The following is a 17,320-nucleotide window of genomic DNA, read 5'->3' as shown; positions in this document are numbered from 1 at the left end:
GAAGAGAATGAGGACCAAATTGTACAACCTTTGAAAAAGGGACGAAAACCAAAAACGACCAATAGTTTAGGGACTAAAAACATATTTAACCCGAAATTTTTTCCTGATTTGGATTAAAAGTAAATAAAACATCTCAATTTGAAAGTTTAAAATAATAATTTATGAATAATAAATTTATAAATTATTTTATGATTTGGATTAAAAAATAAATAAAACATCTCAATTTAAAAGTTTAAAATAGTAATTTATGAATAATAAATTTATAGATTGTTTTATTATATGCTGTTTATTGTCTTTTTAAATAATAATTTATGAATTATAAGTTTATAAATTTTTTTATTATGTTTATTTTTTTTCCTCTTTTTTAATGCAGATATTAAATCTATACTTAAATTTTATTACTTATTAATTTTTTAATTATATATATATATGTATAACTTTAATCGGAAAGCCTCAAATATATAATTTTAAGTGGAAAGCCTCAAATTATGTTTTTAATAATTCAGTTTTAAATGCTTCAAAACAGTTTAGCAAGCTTGAGTATTGTTCAGTTTGATTAATTTTTATTATTTTGTAACCGAGTTCAATTTAAATTAAACTAATTTTTCAATTTAAAATAAATTTTAACAGTTAAGTTCAAACCGAATCATCGGCCCACACTATAGCATTCAAACATTCATACTTTATTACATCAATTTTTACTTAAAATGTCTTATTATGCGACAAGGGAGTCTTAAGAACCAACATTTTCTTTTGACAAAACTCTTAGTCATATCATCCCCATGTCAATTAGAAAATCCTTGTCTAATAATTGTTCTAGACTTAACAACTTTATTTAATTTCGTATGTACATGACATCATAAATGAAGGATTGTTTACCATCCTCCCTTTTGATTAGGACTTTATATCCAGCAAATATGTTGCTTCAAATATTAACTAGAAAATAATTTACAAAATAGTATTATCATGTTATATTTTCTATTGCAAAAATATGTTAAATGAAACTAAAATTGAGAAAGGGTGAAATCGTGGCCGTTGCTTAGCAACGCATTCATGTTGATTAAAGATGAAGCAAAACGAATGGTTGATGGTGGTTGCATCAGATGGAGGGTCCCTCTCACTCCACACCAGACTACGTCCCTCCGTTCAATTCAATAACTAACAACAAAAGCCCACCGACGCAGCTGGCATCACATCACTCACATGTTGACTATCCTTTTACCTTTATACCCTCAATCCCACCGACACGACCCTCTTTTCACATAGGCATTCTCGTCATTTAGCAAACAAAAAAGACAAAAGTCACACCGCCAACGGTACCTAACCTACCACTCAATCCACTGCCAAATGCTTCCTCCCGCGAGAACAACACTCTTCGCCGTTGCTATTTCCGCTCCATTTTCTTAACCCTCACCGTATCGGGTCGGGTCAACAGATTTGTGAATACGGCTCCACAAACGGAAACAGTAAACCAGGTTGTTGGTGTTGTTCTGTCCGAAACCGAACCTCATTCCAAAGATAGCGATTGTCATTGCCAGAAGGAGAAGCATTGCGTTTTAGAAACTGATACCGTGAGCGACAACAATGCTTCGCGTTAGGGTTTGATTATATAACGCAGATCGAGGCCCTGAACTGTGTGGTGAAGCGCATTTTGCAATTTCAATAATATTAATGATATAAAATGGGAGAAAAATCGAAGTCCAAAGGAGGGTGTTGCGGTTGGTTCATCGCATTTGTCGTTCTGGCCATCGTCGTCGGTGCTATTGTTTTTACCGTCAAGAAGAAATTCGGTCATTCCGGTTCTGATAAAGCTGCTCCAGTTCCCGGTCCCCCTGGCGCCGTTGATCAAAAATACGCCACTGCACTAAAAACCTCACTGCAATTCTTCGATGTTCAAAAATGTATTTCATTCTATCACCTTTTTGACGTCTTTCTCTGTTTTTTATTTCAATATCTCACAATGTGGTTCTTAATGTATATTAATGAAGGCATCAGTGGTATGCTAATGCCAGATTATTAATTTATTCGACTCTTTAGTTTCTATTAGCGATTATTCTATAGGTGTTGTTGTTGTCGGTTAACAATGGCGTTCCCTCGTGTCATGCAGCTGGGGAGTTAGTCGACAATAAAATACCTTGGAGAGGGGATTCGGGTCTTAAGGATGGGAGCCAAGCGAAGCTGGATCTCACAAAAGGAATGTATGATGCTGGGGATCACATGAAATTTGGTTTGCCGTTGGCATATACGGCGACGGTGTTGTCTTGGGCCATTCTGGAATATGGAGATCAAATGGATCACGTTGGCCAGTTAGACTCGGCTCAAGATTCGCTCAAGTGGATCACTGATTATCTCATCAATGCTCACCCTTCTGCTGATGTTCTTTACATTCAGGTTTATGTCTTTTACAACTTCGATTTTATGGTACCTATCTGTGCACGTTAGTTAGTCTGCATATGAAAATGCATATATTTATTGTCTTTTCTGTGTGGGTACTCTCCATTATTCTTGGAGTGTTTTTTGTGGTAAAACTATAGGACTTTTTCTTTTTTAATCCTCACCTGACTAAAAGATTTGACTTTGATCTATTCAGTGCTAGAGATTTACACAATAAGTTAGCTATGTTTTGCCAGCTGTTTGAGAAACGATTTAAAGTTGTAACTAGAAGTGTCAAATATTTATTAGTTCCGATGGTGATGTAACATGTTGTTTCCTTACAGAGAAAAACTGCTACATTTGCAGTTATTGAATTAAAAAAATCTATATTGTTGTTCTTCAAGAATCGCCTTTCTATTGGAAGGTTATTGGTATGCTTGTGGTATTAATCCTATGACATGACAGGCCATGTAATTAGATAAGGGATTTTGTACAGGGCAGGCTATCAATTTTAGATTTTGGGACTCCCTTTCTTTGTTGTATGTGCGTATGACGATTGAATAACTCTCATTACTCCTTTTACTTTTCATGTTCAGCCACTTCATTTTTTTGTTTTGTGCATTAGGACTATCAAGCCTTTAACAACCTATTTTTAGGTTAACCTTTTCTAACTTCTTTGACGTATTAAAACCACCACGGCAGGTGGGTGATCCTGTTGCAGATCACAAGTGTTGGGAAAGACCAGAAGAAATGACTGAAGCTCGACCACTCACACAAGTGAATGCATCTCATCCTGGATCAGACATTGCAGCAGAAACTGCAGCTGCCATGGCCTCAGCATCTTTGGTCTTTAAAAAGTCTAATTCTTCGTATTCAAGCACACTCCTCAAGCATGCAAAACAGTTGTTCACTTTTGCTGACAAAAATAGGGGATATTATAGTGAGAGTATACCTGAAGTTCAGACATATTATAACTCAACTGGATATGGTGATGAGCTTTTATGGGCTGCTAGCTGGCTCTATCATGCTACGGGTGATGATTCTTACCTTGAGTTTGTGACTGGCCAAGATGGAGAAGACTATGCTGAATGGGGAAGCACAAGCTGGTTCAGTTGGGATAACAAGCATGCTGGAACTCAGGTATAAATAAAAGATAATGATAGATAGTAAAAATTTGTGTTTGCCAAAAAACTGAATAACACACTCCTCGAGTGATTTCTATGAAGCTCCCTCTGTTTGAACATGTCAATTTTCACACAAACAATCTTCATACAGATCAATAGAACTCACTAGAAAAAGCTCAATCTTTTTCTCCAGTTTCCAATTTGTGAGTTGATTAACTGGGAAAGACAATCATTAGCGTTACGAGTGTTGCTATAGAGAATGGCTTTTCTGATTTTATTGCAACCTACGTACCTAGACATCATGCAGAAAAGGCCCAATGACCGGCTTAAATTTCTGTCTTATGAACAGAATTGAGCTAAGTCAAGTCTTGTGCCGTTCAAGTGTTCTGGATCAAGATTCTAGCTAGATAATTATGATTTATAACTGTACAAAGCTGGCTTTTGCTATTCGCGTATGTTTCCTTAATAATTTGTGTTTGCCAAAAAACTGAATAACACACTCCTCGAGTGATTTCTATGAAGCTCCCTCTGTTTGAACATGTCAATTTTCACACAAACAATCTTCATACAGATCAATAGAACTCACTAGAAAAAGCTCAATCTTTTCCTCCAGTTTCAATTTGAGTTGATTAACTGGGAATGACAATCATTAGCGTTGCGAGTGTTGCTATAGAGATGGCTTTTCTGATTTTATTGCAACCTACGTACCTAGACATCATGCAGAAAAGGCCCAATGACCGGCTTAAATTTCTGTCTTATGAACAGAATTGAGCTAAGTCAAGTCTTGTGCCGTTCAAGTGTTCTGGATCAAGATTCTAGCTAGATAATTATGATTTATAACTGTACAAAGCTGGCTTTTGCTATTCGCGTATGTTTCCTTAATAATTCAACATTGTTTGTGCAGGTTTTGTTAGCTAGATTAAGCTTTTTTAAGGCAAAGGGCATTTCAAATTCGTATGGCTCTGGGCTCCAAAGTTACAAGAAAACAGCCGAGGCTGTAATGTGTAGCCTTCTTCCGGATTCACCAACAGCCACAGAAAACAGAACAGAGGGTAATATTCTCCTTGAATGCTATATGATTGGATACGTATGGCTATAATCATACGTTTTTTCTCTCCCAGCTACGTATCATTTTTCACATCTTGACATCTTTGTTGGTTAAATGCCCGATTTCCCAATGCTCAAGCCTTCTATTTGAGGGATCTAGAAAGGGTCAAATGTTTCCAATCTTACACCATCAGGCACCAGTCTGTTTGCAAAATTAGAACTTAGATTAGAATGCATCCTGGTTATTAAGATGCAACAGTAACGCTTCCCCAAGGTTCACCGTTAGGAAAATTGAGAGTTTCTGATTAACTAACTAAATTGAATTATAGGTAGATTCCTAATAATGGACATGTAGGCTATTTTTGTTGCTTGTGGTGTTGGAGTCAAGACATAAACACGCTGAATTCTGAATATAGATAGAAATAATTTGTTTTTTAGGCCTGATTTGAGTATAGACATAGGATTTCCCTAACACATCTAGGGTTTTCCCTTTACCAACCGTTTTCTCCTTACATGGGGTTTCATAGAAACACATGAAATAACAGTTTTACGCCTTAGTTCCCTTTTACCAGTCTACAAACCAACTTTATTTCACATTAACAGTTGCATCATAATCTGTAATTACCTAATCCAAAATTATCATAAAAATAACTTCCCAATATTAAACTACGTTAAATCTTAACCTATGAATGCCTCCCAGTACACTATCAGTCCTGTCCTCGGGACTGAGATAGGGAAACTGTTTGTTGCTGATCAACATTTCAATTTGGTTTCATCAATTCAACCCTTTTGGATTTTTCTTGTTCTTCCACATCATCTTCCCCTAGGTTATCACATGTAACTTCCTTTCAAGACATCAATGAAGTGGCCCAAATGGTTGGCTACATGGAAAATGACCCTTTCTCCTCCTTTTAACCTTCTTTTGAGTAGGTAAAAGCTATACCACAATTTTCAAACAATTTACTGCAAGCAAACACACTTGAACAATGTAAGGAAATTAGAAACTATTTTATTGATAACAATATACCAATAACATTCTCATCTCCTCTATTTGTTACAATCAATCTCTTTAAAATAAGAATATAAAAATATGTTGAAATGAACACGAAGATTCTAAAAATATTTTCTCCTAATCACTACTATGCATATATTGAGAATATTTTCATCCTAATAATCCCTTATTTATAACAACCCCCTTCAAGTTGGTAAGTGAATATTGATTATTTCCAATTTTCCTACAAGATTCTAGAATGTGTCCTAAGGAAAACACTAGTGGAAATGTCCATCATATGAAGTTTTATTGGGGAAATAGGTTGTAACCAAGACCTTTGCCAAAAGTATCCTTGATGAAATATCTGTCAATGCTAATATGTTTGGTTCTATTATGTTGTACTAGATTATGGGCAATCTATATGGATGACTTGTCATCATAATACAATTGCATAAGGATGTCGAGCTTTGTTTTAGGGTTATTTGCTATGATTTTCATCTAGAGTCCTTCATGCATCTTGAGCAACGTCTCAAAATTCAGTTTTTGTACTAGAACGAAATACTCTATCCTGTATTTTGCTTTTTTGAATTACTAGACTTCCTCCAAGAAACATGCAACTCAAAGATGGATTTCCTGTTGCTAATAAAATCTGCATCAGTATATCTATCTTCAGGGTCAGTGTCTTTTTTCCTTAACGGTGATCCGTCTTGACTATAAGTATTGAAGAATTTTGTGAATTACTTGCATGTGTCTTTCCTTGGATCATGCATAAACTAACATACCGCATTCTACATAAACAATGTTTGGTCTTGTGTGTGATAGATAAATAAGTTTTTCTACCAATCTCTAATAGTGGATCTTTCTTACAAGAGGACTCTCTTCAGTTCCAATTTTATGATTTCATTTAATTAGAGCATATGAGGTTCTACATAAAAAACTTGTTTTTTTTAGGATATTAAGTACATATTTTCTGAGAGATGAAGCTCACCATTTTGGAATAAGAAATCTCTTTTCCAAGAAATTATTTGAGTTTTTCTAGGTCCTTTATTTCAAATTGGACCACCAAATTTTCCTTTAAAACTGATTTTTCTATTTCATCATCTCCTATCACAATCTTATCATCCACACTTATGAATAAGGTAGGATTTCCTTAAACTGTGGTTGTATCCTAAAGGAAACTATTGCTTTCGTAAATCACCCATGCTTTTGGAATTCACTTAACACCATATAAGGCCTTCTTTAGGAGACATACCTTGTTTCTTTCACTGAGTTTCAAATCCTAGCAGAATTTCCATGTAAAATTCTTCTAAAATTCCTAGAAGAAAGACATTCTTCACATCCAACTGGTGTTAGTCTCAATCAAAATGAGCTGCCAAAACAAGAAGAAGTTGAAAAGCATTCATGTTTGCTACCAGAGCAAGTTCTTGTAGTCAATTCCATAAGTTCGAGTATATCCCTGGTAACCAGTTTAGTTTTATGTTGTTTATTGTTCTATTTGCATTATATTTCACTATAAATATTTCCCATGTTCAGTTTTTTTGTAATGCATTCATCTTTTCTCCCATGGCTGGAGTCCAATGTTTAGTTTTCATGGCTTCTTGAACTGAGGTAGGAATTTATGTGACATAACAATACAACTTCAATGTTTATTAAAGAGATTGTCATTGCAAGCATATTGAGAAATATGATGTTTAACACATTATCTTTTTCCCTTTCTTAATGCAATGGGTAAATTCTGAACAACATTTACCACCCCATTATTATCTTCAGGGATCCTTGCCTCTAAATCAAATAACTCTTCTTGCTTCGTAGTCAAAGTGGGTGGTTTCCTTCTTTGATGTTTTTTGCCAAAGAATTTGTCTTCTTCCTTAATGTGCATTGTTCGAACCCATTTACGGTGACTTAACCAGTGTGTAGTTGCCCTTTTTGTGCAAATGAAGGCCGTGGACACCCTGACCTACGGTTTAGTATTTTGAATTTCAAAACACTTTTTTACATACTGACCAGCCATCCAGTTGAATCTCGCCCTTCGAAAGTGGGTACTTGTACTTGTACTGCATTTTTAATTAAAAGATCTTGAATCCCCATCTAGAAAGCTCTATGAGGGAGTGTTGAAAACCCCTTGATCATTGGTTCACTAGTTCTCACCAGGCTAGAACTTCTTTCATGCTATTCTCTATTATTTGGCCCTTTATGCTAATCTAAATCCTTCTGCAATGGTGTATGGTATCCAAACTGTCGAAGCCTTTCCCTCATTTCTATAAAATATATGAATGTCTTGAATTTCATCTGCCATTTTTTCCCATCATCATTGTGGTGAGAATTGGCCTTTTAGCATCTCCTTGACACTCATTTCCTGTACATGCTTTTCCGATGCTTCTGCTCTAAAGTTATTGTTCTCAAGAAACAAATACACTGATTTCTGAATAAAGATAGAAACAATCAGTATTTTAGGCCAAATTTTAGTACGAACTCAAGGTTGCCCCCCAACACATACAGGTACAGGGCAGGGTTTTCCTGTAATAAGGAGTTTCCTCTTTCAAAACATAGAAAATAACAACCAGTTAGTACAGAATTATAACTGCTTGAACAGACTTGGCCTATCATACGATAGTCATTGCTCCTGGATAAAAGTATTTTTGATATGTAAACGTTTGAAATTCATTTTTAGATTAATATTTCTATGCCATATGTTCTACAAATAAATTGGTACTTCTATATTACAGATGGTCTTATATGGGTGACCGAATGGAACTCTTTGCAACATCCTGTTGCATCTGCGTTCTTAGCTGTTATTTACAGTGACTATATGCTAACATCGCAGACACCAAATCTAAAATGTGATTCAGATTCCTTTACCCCATCAGATCTTCGAGACTTTGCCAAATCTCAGGTATGCATGCATTATTATTTGCACATCTGTTTGGTGTGATCCATGCTCAAATATAATTTATGTAATACTTTTTAGGCTGATTACGTGTTGGGCAAGAATCCTATGGGTATGAGTTTTCTGGTGGGTTACGGCGATAAATTCCCGCAATTCGTGCATCATAGGGGTGCTTCAATTCCTGCCGATGCAAAAACTGGGTGCAAGGATGGTTTCCAGTGGCTTGATTCATCTGATCCAAATCCCAATGTAGCTACTGGAGCACTTGTTGGTGGACCCTTCAAGAATGGGACTTTCATTGATTCCAGGAACAATTTCATGCAAACAGAACCAAGCACGTACAATAGTGCTGTCATAGTCGGTCTCCTATCAAGTTTAGTCACCACGTCTTCTGTTGTTCAATCCTTTACCTAAGCTCCTCGATTGCACTTGTTGACTGACATAGGTTTGTGTTTTTTGTAGCTTTATTCATTTCCCTATCCTGACAAATGGAAAGTGTTGTTAAAAGCATGAGACATAATATTGTAATGATGTGCTTGATTGTATGAGTGTAAATCATGAGGTTTGGATAGGTTTATCGTGTATATGTACTGGTGTAGTTTGCTTTGGCTTTATTAGCTCAGCAGGTGTGGAGCTATTTAGTTGTAGTTGTTCGTGGAACACATTTTCAAAATTTATTATTAATATCACTATTATTAGTATTACTTCTGCCATTATTCTTATCATTAGACTCTGATCATATTATTGATCTTTTGTTTCATTCTGTAGTACGAGCACTTTGTTTGACACAACCAACTCCCGACATGGTACATTTTGTTGGCATCTACGACTACCTAGTCCTAACGTTGTACATTATCACTTGCCTACATGCAGTGATCCCTCGTTGTTCAAAGAAGATTTGGGAGGAGAGGATATGATTGTACTTTTTTCATTCATTAATGGAAGAGTAACAACCTAATAAGAAGAAAATAATACTACTAGCTTACTTCACAGTACTGTGGTACACATCACCTCATGTTAAAATTGAAATGGTATCAACTGTAACTAGTGATGAAATCTGTACAATGGAGAGTGGTTTGTACAAGGATTGCGGATTATATGACTGGAATGTCCCATGTATTGGAACACAAAAGAAAAATAAATACTTGATAATTCACTCTAATAATAGAATAAAAATGTATTAGTATATTAAGTTAAATAAAATACTAACGTTTTGAATTATCAATATAGAAGAGACTCAAGTATCCTTAAGTTTTTCAACTGGTGTGATGTCATAATAATACGTTCATCAGTGTTGAATTTTTCCGTTGAATTCTCCTCCAAAGATCTAACATTTATACCGTCAAAAAGAATCAATGAAAATGAAGCTACTAAAATGGAATTAGATCCTATAATGTTAGCATTTTTAATTAACAAAATCAAAATCCTAACTAAAATAAGTGAGAATATTTTAAAATTAAATAAATTATATGAACTTTAATTGCAGATTGTAGAGATTTTCATTTTAGAGAATTTTGACGAAAGCTCCATAGGTCTCCACCAGGACACACAACTTGATCATTTTGAAATAAATAGTAATACAAACCTCAATTAAGAAAATATGTTAAATAAAGATAACCCCATAGCTAAATAAAAAAAAAATATTGATGAAAGCACGAGATTCAATTATTCTTATACACAAACGTATGAATGTTATGACCTTATAATTATATATATATATTCAAGTGAAGTAAAAAAAAAGGGTACATTCTTTAATATACTATTCCAAACAAACTATTTATAATTAAAATCACAAAGTCAGTCATAATTTTAAAATTTTGAATAACTTTAATTAATATTCCGACGCTGCTTACATAGTCAACAGTCAATCTAAAAGAACGGAAAAAAGCTGGATCGATGTGGTTTTTCAAAGTAAAGAAATGATGAAGAAGACGATGGCGGAGGTTTTAAAATCATAGATGGCGTAAGATGAAGTAGAAGCGGAAGTTAAAACGGTGAAGAAAAAGTCAGAAGGAAACAAAAAACTAAGCTATAGTAGCTTCTGATTTGAATGAATAAAGGGAGAAGCAGACGAGAATGTTTACTTTTGGGTTCAACAGGAATTGCTGTGGCAGAAAGTTTATTGTTTTACCCAACAAGTCCAAGCTTAAGTTCGTGATGGTCGCCAAACATTCAAAACGCTAATGATTTTGTTCTTTCTTTTCACAGAATTCGGAGGCTACGTACATTCAAACATGCTTTCTCGTATACCCACTGCATTAACATTAATATTCCGAATGTCGACTCTGTTTGACGGTAAAACTTGTGTGAAAATGGCAAAGGAACACGAAAACGGAAGCAAAGTTTGAAGTGCGTATACACATAAATTAGTGAAAAGTAAGGAAAAGCTAAACCTGATTCTTTTGGTGGGGCAGCCATTAAATTCATTACGTCACCATAAGCTATCTATCAGCACAGCTTAAACAAGACTTTATTATGAACGTTATAATCACTTTCTTTTGGTTTGCTCTTTAATCTTTTTGACCGGCATAAAATAAAAAGGGAAGAGGAAAGACGAATGCACGCAAATAAAGACTACGAAGACGTGATTCGCACCGTCACTGTAAATTTTATGAAGGAAGATGATGCTTATCCAATGCTGAAAAGGGAGAAAAAAAAATGGGAAAAGAAAAAGTAATGGAAAGGTAGGCCAAAAGGGTTTTTTTATTTTCTTTCCATACTCATCCCCTTCCTTTTCTCCAATAATGAAAGAAATCGCAACGTGAGGAGTTCCCATTCATTCTAGTACAGTACCCAAATGCCACCTTCACGTGCTCATGCATTCCTTCTGGTTCCTTGCCCCTCATTAATTATTGCACACTATCCTATCATTTTTAGTGTTTCAAAAATGGTCGATTTTTTCACTAAGCAATTTAATATTAACGACTTCGTAGGTTCATCCCACACCTTATAACACCTGTGAAGAACTCCGTCCACAACAACAGAGACACATAGGTTCGGAGATATCACATTATGCCACCGACAACATCATCCAATCAATAAACACCAACTGCTTCTTCATCACCAAAACTTACGTAAATCTTTCAAGTTTCTTTGATGTAAACACGTAATAATTTCAAGACATTTTTCTTTGATTTTAACTTTCTTTAAAAAAAAAAAAAAGATTTTATCCTTCCCTTCTGTTTTGTACACGGGGCACGTCGTAAGTTGTCGATTGAGTACGGCCAAGAATAGGTTTCCTTTCACCTCTTCAATTATTCAAGATTCATCGACAATAACTTCATCTATGCTCCAAAATGGCTGCTTCAATTATGAAGCCGAAGTCTCCAAAATGTTCCACATACTGTGTTGACAAATATAATGATGTAAGCCAGCATCATGAATTAACCATCGTTTGTAGTTATTTCTTTCACTACAGTGATCTCGATGGGACTGGCTTTTGTCCCAAACATTCAAAATTGATAATATGAAAAAAGAAAAAATAGAAACTAATTTTTTATGCACATCAGTGGTTAGCATGATTTTTAAAATAACAAATACAAAACAATAAACTCGTTAATATAATAAATATGGTTATAGGGGATCCGTGTGTACATATATAAATATTTAAAAAAGAAAAGAAAAGAGTATAAAGATATTTAGGGTAAGGGGAAGGACCCACCGTTGCTCCCCCTTGAATATACTGCTGCCTATTTCCCATTCCTCTTATAGCTAATAATAGGATCTTCCTTTTGAGATGGTAGGAAGTGATAACTATTAGTAATATAAATTTCATTTACATTATTATTTCTCTTCTCATCCTAACTCTACTTCATTCATTCATCAAATGGGTGGGTCCATCCCAGAGGGACCATAGGGTTGGTTAGAATAAGACTCAGAAAGTGTGTCTTTTTTTTCTCAAAAACGAGAAAAAAAAAAGAATAGGGTCCCGTCGCCGAACCCACACATCAAAAATAACCCTCATCACATCATGGAATGGAACCTCATCATGTGATTCACGTCAACATTCCAACCATTTTTTTATTTTTTATTTTTTATTTTTCTCACTTCTTCTTCCCTCTAATTTCAACGTGTCATCATTGTTCTCCATCCACCACAATCTTTCTCTTAAGACCTGTATTAAAAAACTGCTTAATTATATTTATATACGAAACTCACAGCATTACAAATCAATCACCGACACGATATGCATTATATATCTGTATTCATATATGTTCTTCTTGGAGCATCGAAGTCAAATTCTAATGCACAATTAGTTGGTAGCTAAGAAATGAAAATACATAGTGGTCTGAGGCGTTAAAGCCAAACAATCAACAGAGAAAATTGCAGAGTGAAAATCTGGAATTACAAATCCACAGGTGAACTAAAAACCTATTCTGTGGAACATTTTAGCTGCTGAGGTTATACTTATACACTAAATTTAAGATCAACCTAGGCTCCTCCTTAGTGTTGTTGTCGTTGTTCTATTTTTCAGTCAACGGGAAATATCTGACTTTGCAGTGTTAACTAACTGTTGCTCCATCTCCCAACTTAGCTTGGGGGCCACGCCACAGTGCTCGGGGACATATTCCTGTTCCAAGTGGAAAATCAACGGTTCAGATAAATCGGATTCAACCCACCACGTTCTCCCACCTGTGCATATATCATATACTCTACATAACATCAAAATTATTAAATAAATATTATCATGTACCTCAAGTTTGCACATGAGGTCTTGGGCAGTTTGGGCAGAAACAATAATGTGACGGGCAGCAGGTGTTACGAAACCTTCGTCCACAGCTTTGTCCATGAATGCCAGCAGCGAGTTGTAGTACCCATCCACGTTCAACAACCCCACCTGTAACCAATTCACTCCCATCACTTTTCTTCCCTTTTCATTATTAAATTAATCTATTACTTAATCAATCTTTATTTTTATTTATTTATTTTTTCTCTTTTAACATTGTTTCACCTTCCAAAAATAATCATCAATTAACTACTTCTCTTGTTTGAACAGTAAACACCATCATTCTGTCTTTTTCTTTGACTTCCCCAAATAATGCCTTTTATTACTAGTTAATACGCGCTTCATTTCGCTAAATAAATTTCCTGATGTATTAAGTGACGTGAGCAGCCAAAAAAAATAAAATTCTCCACTCTATCACGAGAAGAAAAAAAGGCTTATTTGTACAAACTAAAAAAAAAACGTTTTAATTCTGTTTTCTTAGATAAAAGACTTAAAAAAAAGAACTTTTTTTTTGGTTAATTTCGGAAATCTTACCGGTTTATCGTGGATACCTAACTGAGCCCAGGTGATGATTTCCAGTAGTTCTTCAAGGGTGCCATATCCACCTGTCGGAATATAAATTTGCAAGGAATTATTATTACTGCCAATACCAGGAATTTCATAGGAATCACCGCCACAACCATTGAGATTATACAACCCATACGGTTGACAGTTACAGAAACAGTTATCTTGGAAACCGATTTCGATTTCGCAAAGAATGTCAACGGCGAAGGATGAGAAATTAAGATGGGCGTATTTATTATTTATACATATACAAACCCTTCTTTTTCACAAACAAACATTAAAAAAATTGCTTTAATTAATATAAAATAAAACATAGATGGGAATAAAAATCATTGCAAGGGGTGAAATAATTTGAGGTTAAGAATGTTACGGTTTGAAAAGCAATAATAAGAACAATAATAATAATATATATAGGTATATATGGAGAAGAGAATTTTGAAAAAAAAAAAGAGAAAGAGGAGAATATGAATATGATGGAGAAAGAAGAAGAAGGAGAAGAAGATAAACCTGGCAGTGCAATGAATGCATCGGCCTGTCGGGCCATCTCTGCTTTGCGTTGGTGCATGCCCGATACAGCTCTGACTTCTCCAACACTCTCGCCGGTGATCTGAAGACATTATTATTAGTTTTTGAAGGAATTGAGAAAAGAAAAATATGCAAGTTTTATTAGATAGTATAGTGTACCTCTCTTGCATTAAGCGTGTTTGGAATGACCCTGTAGCAGCGAGAAGATTGATTAGCATATTAAAAAAATAGAGGAAGAAAGAGACAGAAGAAGAAGAAGGGAGCGGTGAGTTACCCTAACACGTGGCGTCCACCATCGTATACAACTTGTGAGATTAGACCCATCAAGCCTATGCTTCCTCCTCCATACACCAAGTCAATCTTCCTCTCCACCTACACAACATTCAGAACAAAAGTCTGAATATTTTTGTGTTTCTTGTAAAAATTAAGGTTGTGTTTGGGTTTGTGATTAAGATATACTTGCCAGTTGTTTTCCGAGTTGAACAGCAGCGAGCTGGTAGCTGGGGCTTTTGCCAGGGCTGCTACCGCAGTAAACACAGATGCGTCTGAACCTAGACTTGCAGGGTGATTGTTGCGGTTGGGCTTCCATGAATAGAGCAAGTGAAGTGAAGGAGAACAGAGAATAATAATATTTGGCAGAAAAAGGAAAGTAAAGAAAAAAAAGGAGTCAGCAATCACTGAGAAGCCAAAAGTGAGGGGGAATGAGAATTGGTGTCATTGCTTCTCTTTATAGTCACTCTGTCTCATAAATAAATATGAGAATGAGAGTGCCATGCTACCCACACATGACATGATAATATTCACCATATCATATCAATTTCTCCATCACATCTCACATCATCTCATCTCTCATCTCTCATCTCGTCTCCAGACATATTCTTCCTTGAATCTGATTGACACTCACTCCTCTATCCTTTTTCCTTTTCTAGTTCTCCGTATATTCCTTTTCCAAATTCCGTCCATTATACATTTCTTCTACAGTTATATATCAAATTTCATAATTCCTTTCTAATTTCCTAAAACATTTTAACACCCTTAAACAAATGTACAATGTCGGTACGTCACACGTACGACACTTTTCTCATATTAATATTCTTAATTAAATGTTATAATATCTTTGATGCAAACAAAAAGAAATCCCAGTTAGCAGTTGGTTTGTGAACAGAAATCATGTTAAGGCTGTAATGTGTTTTTTTTTTCGTTATGTACCTAGAAAAAACCTCATGATATCAAGCTATTGGAGTTTCTTTGCGGTTCTCATATATTCGTACTATATCAAACCGCTGTGCAGTTCAGTGGCCCAAAATAATTGTCCTTCTCCACCATTTTCCTTAAAAAAGTAAACGGAGGATCATCACGACCATTTCAAATATAAAAACTAAATACCTTACACTCAAACAAACGTGTCCATATAAAAATAATTAACCAAGGAAAATATAAATTGACCTAACTTTTACTTTAATTTTGGAGACACAGAGTATTAAAAAAACGAGGTTAATTAATTTTTATGTGTTTTATTTTTCATTTTCGGGTGGAGCACATTGTGAATTGTTTAAAAGTTTCAAATGCTTGATGATGTTAAAAGTATAAATATAGGAGTCCCGGTACTTGGGAGTTATATAAGCACACGTGAATGTCACGTGAAGTCTCGGATGTTGTCTGCCCGGCCCGTGATTCGTGAATTGCTTGGTATGGAAACAAAACCCAGAGGAAGGCATAAATATCTGGAATATAATTTAACTCTTCCAATCATTTTTCTAGAGGACACGTTATTTCTTACTCTCGATCAAAAACATATTTCTTTCCTAACCGAATAAAACATTAATATTTATGTGAAAAAAAAAATAAGTTCTGAATATTTGTAAAGTATCCTCTTTTCATAAAGCATGCACACATTAACAAAACATTTAACGTCACTCTTACGTTGTTATAACTGTAGTGTTGTCTTGAATTGTTTGTGGATCAGTGGAAATTTATTTTTATGGACCTACTGAAAAGATATCCGATAATCATAAGTTTTATTTTAATTTTTAATTTTTGAAAGAATGATAATAACAGCTGTAGTGGTTGTTGCATGTAATAGAGGACCAAGCCTACTGGGCCTGCCCGATTGCCTATCAATCACCATTGTAATAATGCATAAAAGGGACATTTCCTAACAAAATTAAAAACAATAAATCAAATTCACATGGTCTTATATCTACTGAATTAAATAGAATCTCTTCCACTAAATAATTAAAACATTTTTAATGATAATTTTGCAATCTGGGTATCCAATATCATTAATGATGATGTTGTACTTAATTTAGTGGATGATGGAAAGAAAAGGTGGTAGTACTTTGAAGTTTGAAGTTTGAAGTTTGAAGAACAGGTACAGTGGCATGTATCGTCTTTGTCAAGCACTCTCACTGCTCAAATTGGATACGTTGCTAATTCAACCTATTTATGAACCTGTCATTTTCCAACTTAAGGAGCAAAGAATGTTTTACTAATATTCCATTCACTTTTACATTTTTTATTTTTCTTTTTCTATTTTTTCCTTTTTGGTCACAGCCTACTCACTTTACACATATCTATGTGGATAGAATGAGAATAAAGTTTATGATAGGAAAATGAGAATACAAAACTTCAACTATTGTTGCGTTCTTTTCCATTTCCACTTTCTTAAAACTGCTTTCATATTTAGAGTTGGATGACGGAATCTTGGTTTTTCAATTTACGCCAAAAATGTCACATTACTTTCTGAGTTATTTTTAACCCTTTTCCAAATATTCTCCCTCGGAAATAAAATAAACCCGCGATTTCACATTCACATTAGACAAAACATTCGTTGAAATTTCTAACGCCAAACATGAATAAAGAATAACTTATGTTTTTTCTTGTTCAAACTAAAGAATTTCCAGTGCAACAAACCAAATATGACCTGAAGAATATTCATGCCTATTTAACGCACTTTTTTTTTTTAAATTATTTTCTTTTAGGGCGGTGAGCAATGTCAACTTTGTTTTGAAAATACAGTCTTAATTTTATCACGAGATTATTATAATTAAAAACATAGTGCTTTGAATAAATCATTTACAATC

At 34.7% G+C, this 17,320-nt stretch overlaps 2 protein-coding genes across 3 annotated transcripts; one reads left to right on the top strand and one right to left on the bottom strand.

The window, feature by feature from the left end:
- Nucleotides 1-1,284: 1,284 nt before the first annotated feature.
- On the top strand, nucleotides 1,285-9,533 carry LOC108343098 (endoglucanase 2). 2 transcript variants are annotated; one of them, XM_017581163.2, is made up of 7 exons: nucleotides 1,285-1,901; nucleotides 2,108-2,391; nucleotides 3,076-3,513; nucleotides 4,402-4,549; nucleotides 8,262-8,428; nucleotides 8,504-8,867; nucleotides 9,191-9,533. In XM_017581163.2, exons 1-6 carry the CDS (start codon nucleotides 1,682-1,684, stop codon nucleotides 8,834-8,836), a joined length of 1,590 nt encoding a protein of 529 aa, XP_017436652.1. In that variant the 5' UTR covers nucleotides 1,285-1,681; the 3' UTR covers nucleotides 8,837-8,867; nucleotides 9,191-9,533. The 2 variants fall into 2 exon arrangements, with proteins under 2 accessions (XP_017436652.1, XP_017436651.1); XM_017581162.2 differs by lacking the exon at nucleotides 9,191-9,533 and having other exon boundaries at nucleotides 8,504-9,126.
- A 3,128-nt stretch (nucleotides 9,534-12,661) lies between these two features.
- LOC108341978 (probable cytokinin riboside 5'-monophosphate phosphoribohydrolase LOGL10) lies at nucleotides 12,662-15,313 on the bottom strand. Its single transcript, XM_017579678.2, has 7 exons — nucleotides 14,701-15,313; nucleotides 14,512-14,609; nucleotides 14,397-14,427; nucleotides 14,220-14,319; nucleotides 13,683-13,753; nucleotides 13,116-13,259; nucleotides 12,662-12,992 (listed from the first exon to the last, which is right to left on the bottom strand). Exons 1-7 carry the CDS (start codon nucleotides 14,824-14,826, stop codon nucleotides 12,897-12,899), a joined length of 666 nt encoding a protein of 221 aa, XP_017435167.1. The 5' UTR covers nucleotides 14,827-15,313; the 3' UTR covers nucleotides 12,662-12,896.
- Nucleotides 15,314-17,320: the final 2,007 nt, after the last annotated feature.

Source organism: Vigna angularis, chromosome 4 (assembly GCF_016808095.1).
Source record: "Vigna angularis cultivar LongXiaoDou No.4 chromosome 4, ASM1680809v1, whole genome shotgun sequence".
Taxonomy (NCBI): Eukaryota; Viridiplantae; Streptophyta; class Magnoliopsida; order Fabales; family Fabaceae; genus Vigna; species Vigna angularis.
The sequence above is the reverse complement of the archived record's forward strand: the minus strand, read 5'-3'. Positions and strand labels throughout refer to the sequence as shown.